The following is a 16,993-nucleotide window of genomic DNA, read 5'->3' as shown; positions in this document are numbered from 1 at the left end:
AAGTTTTACTACTTTACAACACTGGTAGTTCTCTTGCAAACACACAAACTGGAACAATCACCCACACATTCGTACTCTTATTAAATTACTAACTTTTTGCTGCGATTTTCGTTGTTTGCCTCTTATGAGTTTTTTCTTTCATTTTTCCGCCACAACAACACCAGCACTCGAGTCCTCTCCATATCCTTTGTATCTGTGTGGCTGCGTGTATGTGTGTGTGTTCTTCTTTGGTAAAACTTGCTTTTTCGTTTCTTTTTGGTACGGCTGTCTGTATTTTCCTCTGAGTCCTGCATGTTTCATTTCAAGCAGGAATTTGTTTCAAATTACAATTTGCCCTCCCAGTTTTAATTTGATATTTCCCACATTCGAAATATGCAAAGCAGGAAATGCACAGAGAAGGGAACCTTAGAAGGAAATGAGTTTTCCGGCGGTGTGTAGTTCAAGTTTTTTTTTTTTTGTTTCATTAGGCAAACTTTGCCTTTAATTTTTCCAGAGGCCATATAAAAACTTCAAGTGTGTTGAAAGACAGACTGTGCAGAGTAGCCAGTGCTTCCAAATTGAAATTCAAATTGAGTGCAGGACACAGACAGGCCTCACTCAAGTGCTTCCATCGTTTCACATGACGGATATGGCCAACAATTCCTGCACTTTATAACGCACAAAAATCAAATAAAAGGGAATAAAAAATGAAAAAAGAAACTTCACAGCGCGGCGAAAACGAAACTGAGGCTTGGCAAAACGTGCCTGGTAAAAAGCGTTTTCTTGTTGTGCGCCCTCCAATATCTAACCATCTGTACATCTATCTTTCTATCGGAAAATGGGAAGCGAGTTGAATTTATGGGTATGTGGCACTATGAATCCAGTTTGATGGAGGCTAAATCGCACGAAATGTGACGGAGATATGTCAGGAAAGAAATGTGTGCCTTTGTAGAGGATGTATGGTCGGCTGAAAGGCCTCTAAAAGAGAATACCTCTAAATTGTACTGTTCAAAATATAGAACAACTTTAGCTACAAAATTGTACTCAAAAATACCAAAAGTATAGTGATCAGAAATAAGCTAAAGCTACTTCCACTGTGTAAAAAAGTTATAATCTTCGGAAGAGATAGAGGCTTCCTGTGTGGCACTCTCAGTCGACTTCCTCGGAGACAGTTGCTAGGAAACTATGCACAATGTGGTGCTTCGTGCCCCAGGGAACGCGTCCTGCGTCACTCATACGCCGCGTGGACCCCACAGTCTGTGCCACGAAACACCAGGCTTTGTTCAGTTTTTATCCAATCGTGTTTTGCATTAACGCCCCAAAAGCGCGGCGGAAGCAGCCAACAGGATATGGCATTCGAGGCGGGTTTTCCAAACCTTCTAAAACCCCGACAGCTTTAAGTAAAAAGTCAAACACATGAGCATCGTACGTACATATATGCATGTGTTTTGCATATCATTTTCATGGGTGTGGGTTGCCAGATGTGCACTCCACGTGCCGTTTGCCGTTTGCAAAAAAAAGAGGATATAAAAGAAATGAAACTGCCGCAGCAGCAATGGAAAATAAAGAGGTGGAAAAAACATTTCCCCTTTTTTTCTCGGCTTGGTGACAAAACTTAAAGAAATGGAAACAGATAGGCCAGTTACAATTGTGCTTACAATAATAGGAGCGATGTAATCTCGTGAATGTAAATGAGCCGAAAAGATAATGGGCTTTATATTCAAATCATTTCATTTATAATTAAAAATAGCACACTAATAAATGCAATTTATTAAGTGCGATTAAGTATGCAAAACAGGCACTTAAAATGTGTTTATTACTGCTACTATTTCGCGTGCCACTGTAGACAGAGCCAGATGATAGAGATAGAGATAGAGATAGACCTAGTGCTGTGTGGCTGTGTGCACGTGGATGAATAAATTTAACACATGCACGGATATTTATGCACATGTGAGTGCCAGAAGCTGGCTAAATCTGGCAGATTGCCTGGCCAAGATTGCGACAAAGGAGGAGGGAGCGGACTCAGAGGAGAAGGGACTGAAATGCATGGGTTGTTATGTAGTTGCCAGTAGTTACTGTTTGTGGCTGTGTTGTGAGCGATGTGATGTCTGTTTGTAGTGTTTAATGCGAATGCCAGTGACATAATTCCAATGTGCCCTAATGTGACGCCTCCTTTGATGCTTAACCCACAGCAGGCAGCAAATGTTCAACATCCAATTGCCGTGCACCGTGGAGAACAAGGAGAACGCCCGGCCCTTTGTGATACGCGAAAGCAGCAGCGATAGTGACGAGAGTGATGGCCATATCGTCTACAGGGACGAGGACAACGACAACACCCGGCTGGCCAAACTGGCCCGCAAGGAGTCGCTGTCCCTGAAGCTGCAGCTCCGGCCGGACAAGCAGGACCTGATCAACCGCAACATCCTGCACCAGGTCAATGACAACGAGCTCAAGGAGTCCAAGGAGGCGATCGGAGCACGCCTCATCCGCCGGCTGTCCATGCGACCCACGGCCGAGGAGCTGGTCGAGCGCAACATCTTGAAAAGTGAATAGACTGTGGTAGCTGAAGGCCAAACTAAATTCAAGAATTTCCCATTAATTGAATCGGGCAATCCAGATCATATTTGAATTTAGTTGACATTCACCTCGCTCGATTCTGTTCATTTGATTTAACTAAATGTTACCCGCTTTTTTCCGTTCAGCTCAATCACCCGCCGAGGAGAAGAAGCAGAAGGAGGAGAAGAAGTCGTATCTGTTGCGCAAACTCAGCTTTCGGCCGACCGTCGAGGAGCTGAAGGAGAAGAAGATCATCCGGTTCAACGACTACATCGAGGTCACGCAGGCCCACGACTACGATCGGCGGGCGGACAAGCCGTGGACAAGACTGACGCCAAAGGACAAGGCCGCCATTCGCAAGGAGCTGAACGAGTTCAAGTCCTCCGAAATGGCCGTCCACGAGGGCAGTCGGCATTTGACGAGGTATGGACTAAAATCCGGCTAGAATTTCGTAGGCAAATAGTTTAGGAGTGTCAGAAATGGATTCAAATGCAAACTAGAAAATAGCATTGCACCCCACCAGAACCCTTTGACTATTTAATTGCTGTTCACGATTTATTGCTATTCCAAATTTAAAAAGTATGCGACTGATGTATGCGCATATTAGTTTAATAGCCATTCCAAATAATTAGACTGCGTGATGTAGAGTAATTGACTTTGCCAGCGTATTTCGCGCTTCGGTGGCCAAGGACAAGCTCTGTGTGTAACTGGTTTTGCAAATTGCTCCCGTGGGTGGTGGGTGGGTGAGGTCATCTGTGGCTGGGTGGATGGCTAAGTTCTGGGGCCAAAGCAATCTCGCAATTGAGACACACCAGTCGAGTGTACAGGCCCCTGAATTATGTAGCGGGCGTGTCCTTGCGGCCAAATCGAATGGCCAAAAAGTGAGCCAAGCAAAAAATTGCCAATGCCAATGGCCAGTGAAGTGTCACGTGCAGTTTCGGCCACCAGTCAGCGAGTCGAGTCCCTTACAAATGTGTTTTGGCGATATGCAGTCACAAAGGATTCGGTGGCGGCAACGTTTTTCCATTTATATTTCCATTGCAGTTTTTGCAGCTGCTTTTCTACTTTGCGTTTTGTTCGGTTGAAAGTGTGTAATGGCTTTTGGATTTTGTGCGCTGCCAATGGCCAGTTGCACTTTGTGCTTAAAGAGCTAAGCGACCTGCCACACGCCATTTAAACTTCAGTCGCATTTAATTCTATATCCAGGACGGGGCTGAAAACAAAAACTAATCAAAACTTTCTCTTGCAGATACCATAGGCCATGACGATTGCAATGGCAGCAACTTTCCAGCAAATTACAACAGCAACCGAAGCAGCAATTGTATATCATGCAGCATAAAATTGTCAACAAATGTTTAAAAGCAAAAAATTAAGCGAGAAAACTAAAAAAGAGGGAAACTTTCAACGCAAAAAAAAAAAAAAACAAACAAAAAAAAAAAACAAGCATAGAAATGCAAAAAATAAAAAATCACAAAAAAAGAGGAGGAAACATGAGAAAGCGAAAATGAAGATGGAAAGGCCACATTCAAGAACATAATTGATAATTTAAGATTTCTGTTGATCATAGCGAGAGTGCCGCTCGGTTTTCTAATTTTAAGTTCTTTGTTTCACCTTCTTTATTTGTTAATTGTGTGTAAATAAATTTCTTTCGATATTCATGCCAATTTCACGACGCAAATCAAAATATCAATTCGTCTTTTGTAGAAATGTTAAGTCGCTTTTTGAGTCAAGGCAATTATGTATTATATTATATAAAAATTAAACGATTAAATAACAAGGAGAAACACTAAATGATATTCGATTAAATATTTACATTAAAGAAAAAATGGCTGAGAAAAATTAATTAAAGCTTAGGCATTAATTTACACTTACTGTTGCTTTCCATAAATTTTTAATTTTTGAATTAAGCCAACTAAACAACACAAAAAAAAAAATACAACAATACAAACAATTCTAAACGAAATATTATGTTTTACAATTAAAATACCTATATTATTGTAAAAAGCTTAAACGTAAACAAAAAACAACACATTAAACTTAGAACTACCACATATGCGATAATACGAAAATAAATTCTAATTTTTCGAAAGACATGTTTACGAAAGATAATTTTGTTGTTTTCATTTTTATCTAGCCTGAGTTTTCCTAAGTTTCATTCTCGATTGTCTTCAAACATGTACATACATATCGCCAAAGAAAATTTGCAAATCTAAAACTTATCGTGGAGAGATAGGAAGGAAACCCAAATGCAGACAAAAGAATGCTCAAGCTGAAAAAGAATGGTACGGGTAGTAAAAAATACCCAAACGTATATAAAACTCTAATAATAAATGGCAACAAAATATCAGGAAAAAAAAACTGAAGCAAGTTGGACCCAGAATGAAGTTTTTTAGTGAGGAGAACAAGTAGAAGAAAAAATTTCAACTTAAGACCTAAGTCACGTAACCTAAAACTTTTTAGAGGCGGAGTACAGAGTTCGGAACCAGAAGGAACAACATCATGAAGAATATTTATTTTGTAAGAGCAGGGAAAAGCGAAACTGAAACTTTTACTCAAGCATTCCACATAGTAAACTTAATCAAGAAGAAAATATGGAAAATTTCTAAAAAAAAAAGAAACACAAATACCAAAACCAACAAAACAAAAGCAGAAAATTGTAAATTTTGAGGCAAATGCAAATTGAAATGCTCGCGCGTGCTCGTGAATATCTAAACTTAAAAGACGTAAAGTAAATGTAAAACTAAACTAAAGTTAAACTAAAACGTAACGTAACGTAACGTAACGTAATGAACTCCGTTTCAAAGGACACTTAGTAAGATACAGATACAGACACAGCATATAAATTAACAAGCAACTTATTTCGAATACACCCGATAAAGGGATAAGCCCGTGGACATTAGTTTATTGATAAAGTGGCGCTTCCTTTGCAAGTTTAATACTTCTAAACCGAACAGCAGGCGACTTGTAATGTTTTCGGTTTTGGATAATCCACGGAATCGAAACTATAGCAGTCCTTCGTTTCAATCCGAATCTGAATCTGAATCTCTCTCTATGTCTGCCTCTTGCTTCAAAGCGTTGCATTGTCAAAGTTAAGCAATATAAATTGCATATATACATATAAACAAATATATATAAAACGGAATAAATAAATTATACATATTTAATGACTATACAAAGGCCGAATATATATATGTATATATTCATTTATGTATACACCTATTTATATGAGATGAAGCAGCCGAAGCTATACAACTCTATCAATATGGGATAGCATAGTTTACACTTTTTCTATGGAGCGATTTATAGTGTACGATACACAAGAATTAGAGCAGAAGAGCCAGAGGCGTCGTCGGTTTCGACCCCTTCGAACTCCCCGAGCAATATGCATGCGATATACGCGGTATGCCATATTCGAGCTATCTAGAACAGACTTTCGTATTACAGCAGGGCCTTTCCTCCTCGATCCCCACCAGTTTTCGTTCTTCTGCCATTGGTTCTTCCTACTCCCTATTTTTCGACACATCTTTGCCAAGTTCTGCAGTTGCAGAAACAACAAATAAATACGAATAAAACCAAGAGATCTATAGCAATAATTAAGAACACCATGAGCGAATGAAGAGAAAGAGTTTTTGGGCCCAGGCCGAAGCAAGAAGAAAACCACAGAAAAGTTGTGAAAATTTGAAAATGCGAAACGTAAAGCAGTTAAGTACAGTAGAGGAATAAGTGTAGCGAGAGTTTTGGCAAAAAAAAAACACAGAGAACACAAACAGAAAAATAATGAATAATAATCACCGACAAATTGAGATTTAATAAAGATTTAATTACTTACAAAACTATAAAGTGGTTTTGTTTAAAGTTAATGAACGCATATACAATTGATGGAAACATACTCTCTTTATTTCAGCAAAACAAGTAAGATTTTTAGAACGGTCATTTTTTACAATAGTCATTTTCATCACTGTCTCTGCTGCTGCAGAAAAATGCGATAGATTACATTAACATAATAAATAAACATTAAAGTTACTTACAAACAAAAGAATATAATTTTGTACACCCGGCTAGTTTTATGAATGCGATTTTCTTAATTCTGATGAATTGATATTAGGCATCAATGATTTTAGTCTGCACTAGCAAAAAACTTTTTACGTATCTCCTCGACACTTTCGCATTCATTTAAAGTATCTGCCAGTAGGTGTGTGGTGGCCTGCAACAAATCCTCCATCTGCAGATAGTTTGCGGCAAGGATGATTTGCAATAGAAACTCATGGCTGGCATTTTCCTCCGTTAGCAATTGTATAAGTTTTTTTTTGCCCAGAGCCCCAATGTTTTCTTTTAGATCCTGCACTGATGTCCACCACTTGATTATGAATCTCAGATTCTTGGCATCGACTCTCGATAGAGGGATAACATCATTCGTGTACATATTTTTCTGTCTCTCCAGCATTATCAGATTGCGCACGGGGCACATCTGTAGAGCGCAGTGAATGTTCACTGTATGAATCACTCCATCGTTGGTCTGAAGTTGAATATCAGCATATGATTCCGGGGCAAAGATCGACATTTTTTATGAGTGCTGAAAGGTGCGTTCGATAAATAATTTTCTATGCCTGCTGAGCGCGGAGATTTAACTTTAAAGACCGTGAAAAAATTCTACAAAAATCTTTGAACTTTGATGACCGCCTAAAAATATGCTTCATCCACTGTTAGTAAACCGCTTGTCTACTTTTGTGAAGCGATTTGTTTTCCCATTTCCCACAGATTATCCGGGAAATCCGCTTAAGCTCCTGTGCGAATATTGCCCGTTTCATTCATATTCCGTTTAGTCAAAACAGATGGCATTCATTCATGAATTCCACTGCGTTTTCCCCAGCCGTTCTGCACATATTTCACATGCCACGTACCTCCGCTGGTTTTGTGTATCTCAGTATCTTTGCATCTCGTGGCATCTGCGTACGTGCCAGACCGGAAAAAAACTCAAAATAAGCCAGGTTAGAAGCCAGACGAGGAGGTGAGGGGCCCCAGCTGAGGCGACACCAATCACAATCATCGTAAGACCATCATGCCATCGCCATCCCAGTTGATTATGATGAGCTCTGGAGATCTTTCGAGTCGAGTGCCTGGGCCTTTTTTTCAGCCGAAGCTCTTTGCTCGCGAAAGTTTTATCGCCGCGGCGAGATTCTAACATTTTTGTGTGCATTCCACTTTGGTGCGTTGCGGTTCCTCCGATTTCTCAAGAGTTTTTCGCTCATAAAACGTACTCGAACTCATTAAAACGCGCACTCTGATAACTGAGATGGCCAAAAAGCAAATTGGACACCGTCAACTGGTGCCGGCATGCTCCGATGGAATATGACTACACTGCGGACTTTTTGTTTAATTAATGTGGGATTTGAATTTATTCATATATACATTACATTATACATTTTGTTCAACCTTTCTTGAACATTTCTTGTTACATTTCTTGCTTACATTACCCGAACCTTTGGAAGTTTTTGTGCTTTGGGAACTAGTCTTTCGCCGAGTGTAGAAGCCGACGTGTTTGCATGTGCGTCTTGCTGCTGATTTATTTGATGGGCAGTTAGAGGTGATGTTCTTGCTGTTGGGGGAGCACGTTGCAGGTTCTTAAAATGGGGCAGACGGCGGAAAGACTCAGCCAGCTTTCCAACAGCCAATTAGCCAGGCTCACGTGTGTGTGGGAAAACCAGCAAAAGTACGAAAGCCTGGCAGAAATAATCCCATAAACACCCAGCGATCGAAGGGTAATGAAGAGATATGTTCCTTACGAAAATACCAGCAGGCCTATCAGTTGTCCTGGAGCAGTTTTTCGAGCACTATCAATCCTCGCGTATCTGGACAATCAGCTAACACTTCGGCATCGATGCGCCTTACACTGCTGTCCATTGTTTTGGGTCAGTCTGCCTGCATTTTGGCCTTTTTTTCGTTATTTGTTGCTTTTTTTTGTGGGGCGAAGGAAATTTGCATTTGGCCTGTTGGCCAGGTTCGCGACTCCGTGGAAGTCGCCCGTTTGTCCCTGGGCTTTCTTTATGACCCGACTTGCAGTTTGCAGTTTACAGCTTGCCGTTTTTCTTTTCTTTTAGTTTTTAATTTTTTTTTTGGTTTTTTTTTTCTTTTTTCTTATTTATATGTATACATTTTTCACTGTGGCCTTTTGTTCGGCCGGCCCGGCAGAGAAAAGTTTATTTGATTCTATTTTCATTTTATTTGAATTGTGTTGTGGCTTTTATGGCTCGACTTTGCGCAGAGATTTGTTTGTGAAAGTTGGCCAATATCGATGAGGAGGCTCCTCTTGTCTTGTCTCCTTTGTTGGCTCTTGGTGGCTTGGTGGTGATTGTAAAACAATAAAAGCAACACCTGACTGCCGTTTGCCAACAATGGCGACGACTTTGTTGGTGGCCGGGCGGCCAACAAATGCCGGATAGATTTTATCTGGCTCTATGCTCCTGGCCGCAAACTCCATGCTCTGGCCATTTTTGGCCAAAAACAAAACATGCTTATTGTTTGTAGATTTCCCGCCGTGTTACCCCAAACATTTCAATTGCGTTCGGATGCGTTTTCTGCCGTAAATCTGAGTTTGAAGGTAATAAAGGCATTACATATGAGAAATCACTTCGGCATATAAACTATTTATATGCCATTCAAATATGTTCGTTTAATGACCAATTTTAATGGCATTTTTCCTGGCGAACAAATTACTGGAGAGAGAGAGAGAGAGAGATGGCATCGCGCTGAGCCAAAATTAAATCTAAATCTAAATAAATAAAAATCGTGCACTGTTAAGTGAAAGGCATCGACGACGATCTGTGCGCAGTTGCAAATTTAATCAATTGATGAGGCAGCAACTTGCAGGTTGCAGGTTGCTGGCCCGTTGCTTTTGTTTGTTGTTTGTCGATGGCTGCCAAGCAATTTGGATTTTGTGGCACCAACTGTAGCGGCCACAAAACAACAACGATCCTGACCAGAAAGACATTTACATTCTACTGTTTTGGCTGATTGTTGTTGTTGCTGCTGCTGCTGCTGTTGCCACCGCTGCAAGTGTCGCTGGCACATGCAACAACAGCAACGGCAGTGCAGCAGCAGCAGCAGCATCAGTGCAACAGCAACAGCAACATCAGCACACTTTACACGCTGGAAACCGTGACTTTAATTTTCTTTTTACTCCCTCTCAACGTTTCAGTTTTTGATTTGTTTTTCCCCTCGTTTTCTAATTTTTTTGCCATTTTATATAATTTCAAAATTCATTTCCCAATGGCCGCGCTTTTCATTAAATCGCCTCGCAATGTCGCCAATAGTTTTTTGCCAGTTTTTGCGCCGCTGCAACATGGTTTTTCGTTCCAGCGTCTTGGCCATTTGGCTGCCAATGCTTTTAATTTGTAATTACATTGCACACTTTACTTTCGTTTGTCCGGCTTTGATTTATGGCCCACAGAAATAAAAGTCCAAATTGCTAAATGGCAGGAATTGGCCAAATGGAATCGTGAGTGAAGTCACAAAGCGCTTGTCAATTTAAGTCAGGCGGCAGCGATCGTAAATGGGAGATTCAGAATAAGCCAGGAGATGGGTCAACTCGTCTTTCTCTTATTTTAGATACCTTTTACATTTCCTTATGCTGAGAAAATTAAATGTTATTAGAAAATGTAACACAAACTGTTTTTATTTTTATTGGAATTCAGTAGTCCAGAAAAGTAATGTCATGGGAATGTCTTTTTGGTTATCTATATATAATTGATATCTTAGCTATGTAACTTTCTTTCAAGTCTTTAATAAATATGTCATAATTTTGTTGTACCTGCTGTGCTGTCTCCGCCATCAATAAATAAGCTCATTAACTGGTAAAATGTTGCTGTTGCCGTTGTCTTTCACTTGACACTCTGTGTGGCTGCAACACGCAATAGCTGCAACGCCACAGCAACGCCCACTCGTTTTCAGAGTTGCAGCCAAGCGACGAACAGACGGCAGAAGTGCAACAGTTTCAAATCGCTTCTATTGACAACTGCAACAAGCAATGCAATGCAGTTGCATTGCAGTTACGGCGGCAACATGTTGCTGCAACATCGCGTAGACCCATTGATTAGGTGACCCTTGTAGTGGTCGCAGCTTGTCTTCCCGCTGTCTCGTGTCTGGGCCCCAATTGTCAATGGCTTTAGCTGGTTGCCAGTGGCATGTTGCATGTAGCTGCAGCTGTAGCTGTTGTCTTGCCATTGATTGAATTACATACAAGCTCTCCCTTGGAGACCTTTAGCCACCAACGCAAAAGGCGAAGAGTCAGGCCGGTTAGCCAGTTAATTAGCAGCTAGTTCAGCAGGCTGTCCTTGTGCCAAATGTGAGTGGGCTGCACATGATGTGGGATCAAAAACTAGCCAAGAAAATCCAATCAAAGCCGGCTCAAGGATGTTTATATCTTTGCCACTCAAGATTGTATCTTTATCTCCACTTTTTTATATATTTCAGTGAGCATTGTGCACATAATCCTGTCTTTTAGATAACTTTCAGCAGCCGTTTGCAATCCGCAATCCTTTAAGCCGCTTTCAATGCGAATGGACAGTAGATACTATATCACCATTACCATTGCCTGCGCCCCAATCACTCACTGTCCAATTACGTAAGGCATCAACCTCAGGTAGCCTGCTGTTTTTCCGCTTTTCCTCCTGTTTTATGCACCCCCTAGAAAACCGCATTCGACAACGAACTTGTCCTTAAAATGTCAGCCAAAGTGTTCATTAATCTGTGCCCCTCTCGCTCGCGCATTGTCTATCTCCCTCGTGCTCCATTTTGATTATGATTGTGGCGCGTGTGTGCGTTTTTGTATCTGTGTCTAGTCATTGATCATGAATTCCATGAGCTTGGCACTCGCTGCATGCGTCATTCAAAACGGCTACACCGCCTGCTTAATACACTAAAGAAAAATGGGGTACAAAGTAAATTATGCGAAAATTGCTGTATATAAGCTACTTCAAATAAATTATTACATAATTTCCACATCTTATATTCTAATAAAATAAGCCTTTGCAATTTTTGAAGATTATTATTCATTTCTGTATTAGCCGAGCCATTTACATCATTACATTGTGCATAATTGTTAATAACTATTTTGTGAGCAATAAATAACAAGTATTTAAGTTTGAAATCTATTGGTTCCAAGTGTATTACTTTTCGCGGTTTAGAGTAGGTATTTTTTCTGCATCCATATGCATGTGCCACCAGCAATTGGCGACACAATTTTTGCTGTCTTTGGCATGTGCCACCCCCTCCCCCTGTGGCGACCAAAAAAAATAAAGAACCGCGGCGCAACCTACGCAAAAAAAATAATCTCTTGCCTGTTGCCAGTAGTTTGTAATTTTCATGTAAAAGTCGCGCCAAATGCAAAATGGCCCTGCGAAAAGCGGCAACAACAACGAGAGCATCGACTGACTGACGGGCTGGCACGCCCCCTCAGGGTCTGACGCCCCCTTACCTATATGCATAAGCCGACCCAGCCAACCATCAATCTCAATTGCTTCGCGTTCTCATATGCGACTCTTCGATCATTTTGCAGGGTGACAGGCAACAGGAACCCAACAAAAGGCAACAACGGTAATAAAAATTGCAGATTTGTCACAGCAATTGTTGTTGTAGTTGTTCGCCCGATATTCTGGTTTATTTTTTTGATTTTTGATTTTTTGCCAACATCGTGTGGCTGTAATTACTTTTTATGGTGGGCATTTTTTTATTTATTTCTTGAAGTTTTCGTACTTGGCTGTCTTTTATTTCTTGTTACGTTCTGAACTTATCTCGCCCAAATGTCTACGCGTGATTAAACGCTTAAATTGCCAGATATGATATATCCCAATCCCGGAGAGCCTGTCGCCGTCTGTTCTCCTCCGATCTGACATATATGCAGATATAGGACCAGATAGCCGGGGTTTGTCTTCTGGTTTTCGAAAGTCTGCAACAGTGGCTGCCTGTCGATGTTTGTTGTCTGTTTCTTGTCCCCCGTATGAAGTTTATTCAACTAGAGCCATGAAGCTTAAAAGGATTGTAATAAAAACTACTTTAAATAGGTGTTTCATAATTATTAAATATTATATGTTATATGGGAGACTAAGGAATATATAAACTCGAGAATATTACGGTATCAATCAAACAAGTTGCAGCTCACGCGTTTCGATCATGTTAAAACGACTTTAGGGTATTATTCAAATGAAGAAATGTTCACACGCTCACCTCTCGAAATTTAACTAAAAACGGGGGACTTTAAGCATTGTTTAAGGCTTTATTTAGCGCCCACATCTGACACCCTGTAAAGTCGTCACTTCACGCTTAATTAGGCGCATTGTACAAATAGCTTTATCAAGGGGCTTAAATAGTCTTAAACTAAAGACATAAAACGCGCGCTGGTGGGAGAGATGTGGCTATGAGCCAACCAAAAATGGTCAAAACATGAAATCCTATTAGACAAATTGAAATTACAAATGAGACAACAACGAAATTAATTTATTAATTAGTCACACTCCATTATGGTCAGACAAAGGTGGCGATTGGGGGAAAGGAGGGAAAAGACAGTAGCCAGCGACATCAAATGCTGCCCACATGCGTTGGTGTCTTGGAAAATGCTGGACAGATGGAGTTTAAGCGGAGTGCACTGGGAAAAATGATTTTTAAATGTGTCAAATCCAAAGTTGTATTTAAAGTGCTGATGCACTGATGCTGATTAAGAACACTTGGGGCTCTAAGATACTTTAACCACAGTATTAATACATTTTCAACTTTTACGTAGCTTGTTCACTGTGCAGAGCTTAGTACGAAGCCCAAGTCGGAGTAGTCTTAACCATTCCTGGTGTGAAAATTCAACAGATCCAATTCAAGGCACGCAATCAACTGGCTGCGAGTGCGGAAAACTTTCTGTGTGGGTTGCTGTTCCCTCCAGCGGACTGACATAATCGACGATAAGCGATCGCTAATTAAAATTATTAAAACCAGAAATGAGCGGCGGACAATGAAAATGAAATTTGTGCCATTCTGGAGTCGCCTATCCGGGTATCTCTCTGCGATCTGGGGTTCCATTTTGGCCCGTTCTCGGACAGGTTGTTGGCAAGACAATTGCCGGGTCCCATTGCCAAAGGAGTTATCATGGGAAACCCAAAGCGAACCAGCATTTGGTTCATTTCTATTTCAGCCTTCATCATTATCAAGTCGGCTCACAGAGATAGCCAAACTTGGGCGAAGTGAATGCTCGCCGCTCCAAGGAGGCAATTTGGCCAAAACGAGTGGGCCAAAACGCTAATTAAGACTTTTTCTGGGTGTCAGGCTCTATACCTGCCGAGCATAATTCATATCTGGAAATCTGGGCCTCCTCATATTTCGGCTCAGTTCAGTTTTGGTTCGCTACGGAGTTATACAACCATCGTATTTTGTGGAGAAAGTTTTTTGTGGGGTCTCGCAGTATTTTGTAGTTTTAACGCCATAAATAAACGTTTTTATTAATGGCAGCCCATTAACCCCGACTAATTAATTAACAAATCCCAAAATACATATCCACTGGCAAAACAAATAAGCCTGCCACGGTCCAAAAAATAACATTCAAACTGACTGAAGACTGTCCGGTTGCGAGATGTTGTTCCCATCCAAAGTCTGCCGATGGTGATGAGTTTTCAAATGATGCGTATCAATTTTATTTGAATTTTTTTCATATCAAATATTTATGAGCGCTCGTTAGATCATTCATAGCTGAAAACTACACAGAGTTTGGCTTTGAAACTCAGTTTGCTGGCTTCGAAGGCAAAACTACCATCTTCACTTCGGCTATCAATGATCGCAGCTTGAAGATCCCATCCTAAGCTTTGTACCACTTTTGTCTGGCAGTATCTTTTCAACATAAATCTGTTGAACGCCCACGTTCGTCTGAGTTCGATTTCCAAAGATGCTTTTTGTTTTGTCTCAGCTCGACTAATTTGCGGTGCGTAGAATTTTCGGTTTTCTTTCATTGTCAAAGTGTCTTCTCGATTTGTGAAAAGCGTTTAATAAATGCTGTAATAAATATTTTCGACTGCGGCTGACGTACACAATGGGCCACATTTCACTTCGATGGGCCCGATGAAAAAGGCCTGTGGATTATTCAGAGTGCGGTGGCTTATAAAAAATTCATTGAGGCAATTGTCTGCGTTGCAGATTATCTGCAATAAGTTCCCTCCCACAGGTCAAGCGTGCACATCAATTACTTTGGCACAGGCCCAAAAGATTTTAGGCCCGGGAATCTAGACAGGAAACGCACACAGATACTGCTTGCTCAGATACCGGCACACAGATACACACAGTCACACACCATCCAGCACTTTGTTGACCTCTCAATTTAACGCTTATAATGCCAGGAAATGCCAACTTTAAGCAAGACACCAAACAGAAGAGGATGAGCATGAGGCTGCAGAGACTGCAAGTGCACTGGAAAAATTTGGATAGTGAAGCGAAAATGGGGAACAGAAAATACATTACAAATATATAATTTACAATTTTCAAAAAAGAATAGCCTAATTCTTTAATGTTTTCAACTATTTTGTGAAAATAATTAAATTTGCTTTAAATGAATTGAATTTTCAATCGATTTACATAATTTACAATAGATTTTATTGCAAGGCTTTACAATTATCGATTTTTTTAACATTTTTTTTTAGTTGTACAATTCAAAAGCAAGTATTTTCCGCCGAGTGTTCACCATCTGTTGAGCTTGTCTGTTGTCTATGGAGAGTCACTTGATCTCGGTGTTGATTGTGCGTTGATTGTTTTATTATGAAGATGTTGATGGAGGCCCCACAGTTATGGCTGTATTATTAAGCTTATCAAATGCAATCCACTCGCAAATCTCCGATGAGTTGTCAATAGCTCGGCGAAAGCATATAACCGCCTGACCTGTCAACTTTTGACAGAAACGCTGGGATGCTCACATTCCACTGGATCGATTTGATTTCCATCCTGCCTGCTGGTTTCCATACCTAATTAGCCAATCCATTAACTTTGCCCAGGCCATGTTGACACCAAAGCGCCAACAAACGGCCATTAGGCGACTGTCAATGCTTTTATAATATCACTTTTTATAATTCTCGTTGCATTTTTCCACCGCTGCAACATTTCATTAATCGAGTCACGACATTAGACATTCAACAGGCCCAAATGCAGGCAGCTGGAGCTCTATGGCGTATGGCACTATGTAGCTGAAAATTTTACCCAGCCAGCCAAAAATTGCTTTGACAACTTTATCGCTGCACAGCATCGACAACAGGCGACGTCAAAAAAGCATTTGCTGACAGTGGAAGGGGAAAATCAGGGAGAAAAATGCTGGAAAAACCAAAAGGGGGAATATTTCCCAGCCCGGCAGCGACTGATAAACTGTCAACTGTGTGGCCCTCAGCCCAAAAGGGAATCTAAATTAAATCAAATAATCGAGCCCAGCGATTTTTTTGATTCACCAAACAAAAGAGTCAGGCAACGAACTTGCCAGACATCTAGCCAAAAATGAAAAAAGGCCCCACACATGCATTTTGCTTTGGTAATAGCCGGGCTAATGGATATATATCTGCTATATCCGCATATATGTATTAATTCATGTGTATATACTGCTTATTAATTGCAATATCAATGCCTGACTACCGTGGCCAATTGTTGTTGTTTGCTTTTGACTTGGTTACGTGTTGTTGCTGCCTCGTTAGCGCTCAACTTTTAGTTCAAATAGGTTGAAACTGCTGTGTCTTTGGGTCTTAAGGAGCAATACAAACATAAATACTCTACTAAAAGTGGAAATGGGTAAAGAAAATGTTCGGCAATACAGAGATCCCTCGACAAAATGTTGTGAATGTTGTGGCAAATAAACATTTTACGACCTGTTTTGCTCTAGAATTATGTAGTACTTTGTTTAAACAATACATAAAAACATACAAAACGTAAGCGGCCCACACTCGATAATAAATGCTGGTTTATTTTAAGCTATAAAAGCACCTTCCTTTCCTTAAAAAAATAAAAAAAAATGGTGGTTTTAATAGTTGTGTCCCTTTGTATTAATGCTTGTTATTTAAGATACTATCGCTCATTTAAATATATCTCTCTGTGGTATTTTCCATCCTTTCATAAACTTTGCAGCGCAATCAATGCACCCGTTTGTAGTGCAAAACAATAGAATTGAAATGCGGCGACTCCAATGTGGGGGCGTTGCAAATGAACTTTCCCACACACTCCACCGCACACTGATTCAATTACGTGTCGGTTTTCTATATTTATATATACCAGTAATATCTGCGAGTTTCTATGGGAGCCAGCCATTGCATGTTAGTTAGCATTTAGTTGGTACAACGCTCGGCTTCCTGTTCGCCGCATAATGAGAGCTGCTCGAGTCTCGAATGTGCTGCCCCCATATCATTATTATTATTGCAATTTTCGCACTTTAATTTATGCACCTGCAGCTGATTCGTGGAAA

General features: G+C 40.5%; 2 protein-coding genes across 12 annotated transcripts in view; one reads left to right on the top strand and one right to left on the bottom strand.

Moving 5' to 3' along the window:
- Positions 1 to 4,644, top strand: part of LOC6546210 (protein nutcracker) — a 92,481-nt gene extending 87,837 nt beyond the window's left edge. For 8 of the 10 annotated variants that reach the window (XM_026977617.1, XM_026977616.1, XM_015157858.2 and 5 more), the window contains 3 exons: positions 2,172 to 2,524; positions 2,682 to 2,958; positions 3,785 to 3,915. In XM_026977617.1, coding sequence (XP_026833418.1) covers positions 2,172 to 2,524; positions 2,682 to 2,958; positions 3,785 to 3,800 — 646 coding nt within the window. In that variant the 3' untranslated portion in view covers positions 3,801 to 3,915. Of the gene's footprint in view, positions 1 to 2,171; positions 2,525 to 2,681; positions 2,959 to 3,784 lie in introns of all 10 variants that reach the window. The other 2 variants (XM_026977618.1, XM_026977615.1) reach the window with 2 other exon arrangements.
- A 1,772-nt stretch (positions 4,645 to 6,416) lies between these two features.
- LOC26526352 (E3 ubiquitin ligase complex SCF subunit scon-3) lies at positions 6,417 to 7,139 on the bottom strand. 2 transcript variants are annotated; one of them, XM_015158776.2, is made up of 2 exons: positions 6,564 to 7,139; positions 6,417 to 6,505 (listed from the first exon to the last, which is right to left on the bottom strand). In XM_015158776.2, exon 1 carries the CDS (start codon positions 7,094 to 7,096, stop codon positions 6,653 to 6,655), a length of 444 nt encoding a protein of 147 aa, XP_015014262.1. In that variant the 5' UTR covers positions 7,097 to 7,139; the 3' UTR covers positions 6,417 to 6,505; positions 6,564 to 6,652. The 2 variants fall into 2 exon arrangements, with proteins under 2 accessions (XP_015014262.1, XP_026833107.1); XM_026977306.1 differs by having other exon boundaries at positions 6,417 to 6,502.
- Between the last annotated feature and the right edge of the window lie 9,854 nt (positions 7,140 to 16,993).

This window comes from Drosophila erecta, unplaced genomic scaffold (genome assembly GCF_003286155.1).
Source record: "Drosophila erecta strain 14021-0224.00,06,07 unplaced genomic scaffold, DereRS2 tig00000021-arrow-pilon, whole genome shotgun sequence".
Lineage (NCBI taxonomy): Eukaryota > Metazoa > Arthropoda > Insecta > Diptera > Drosophilidae > Drosophila > Drosophila erecta.
The sequence above is the reverse complement of the archived record's forward strand: the minus strand, read 5'-3'. Positions and strand labels throughout refer to the sequence as shown.

Coding starts and splice junctions, on each gene's coding strand:
- LOC26526352 (XM_015158776.2), bottom strand. CDS start 7,096: ATGTCGATCTTTGCCCCGGAATCATATGCTGATATTCAACTTCAGACC.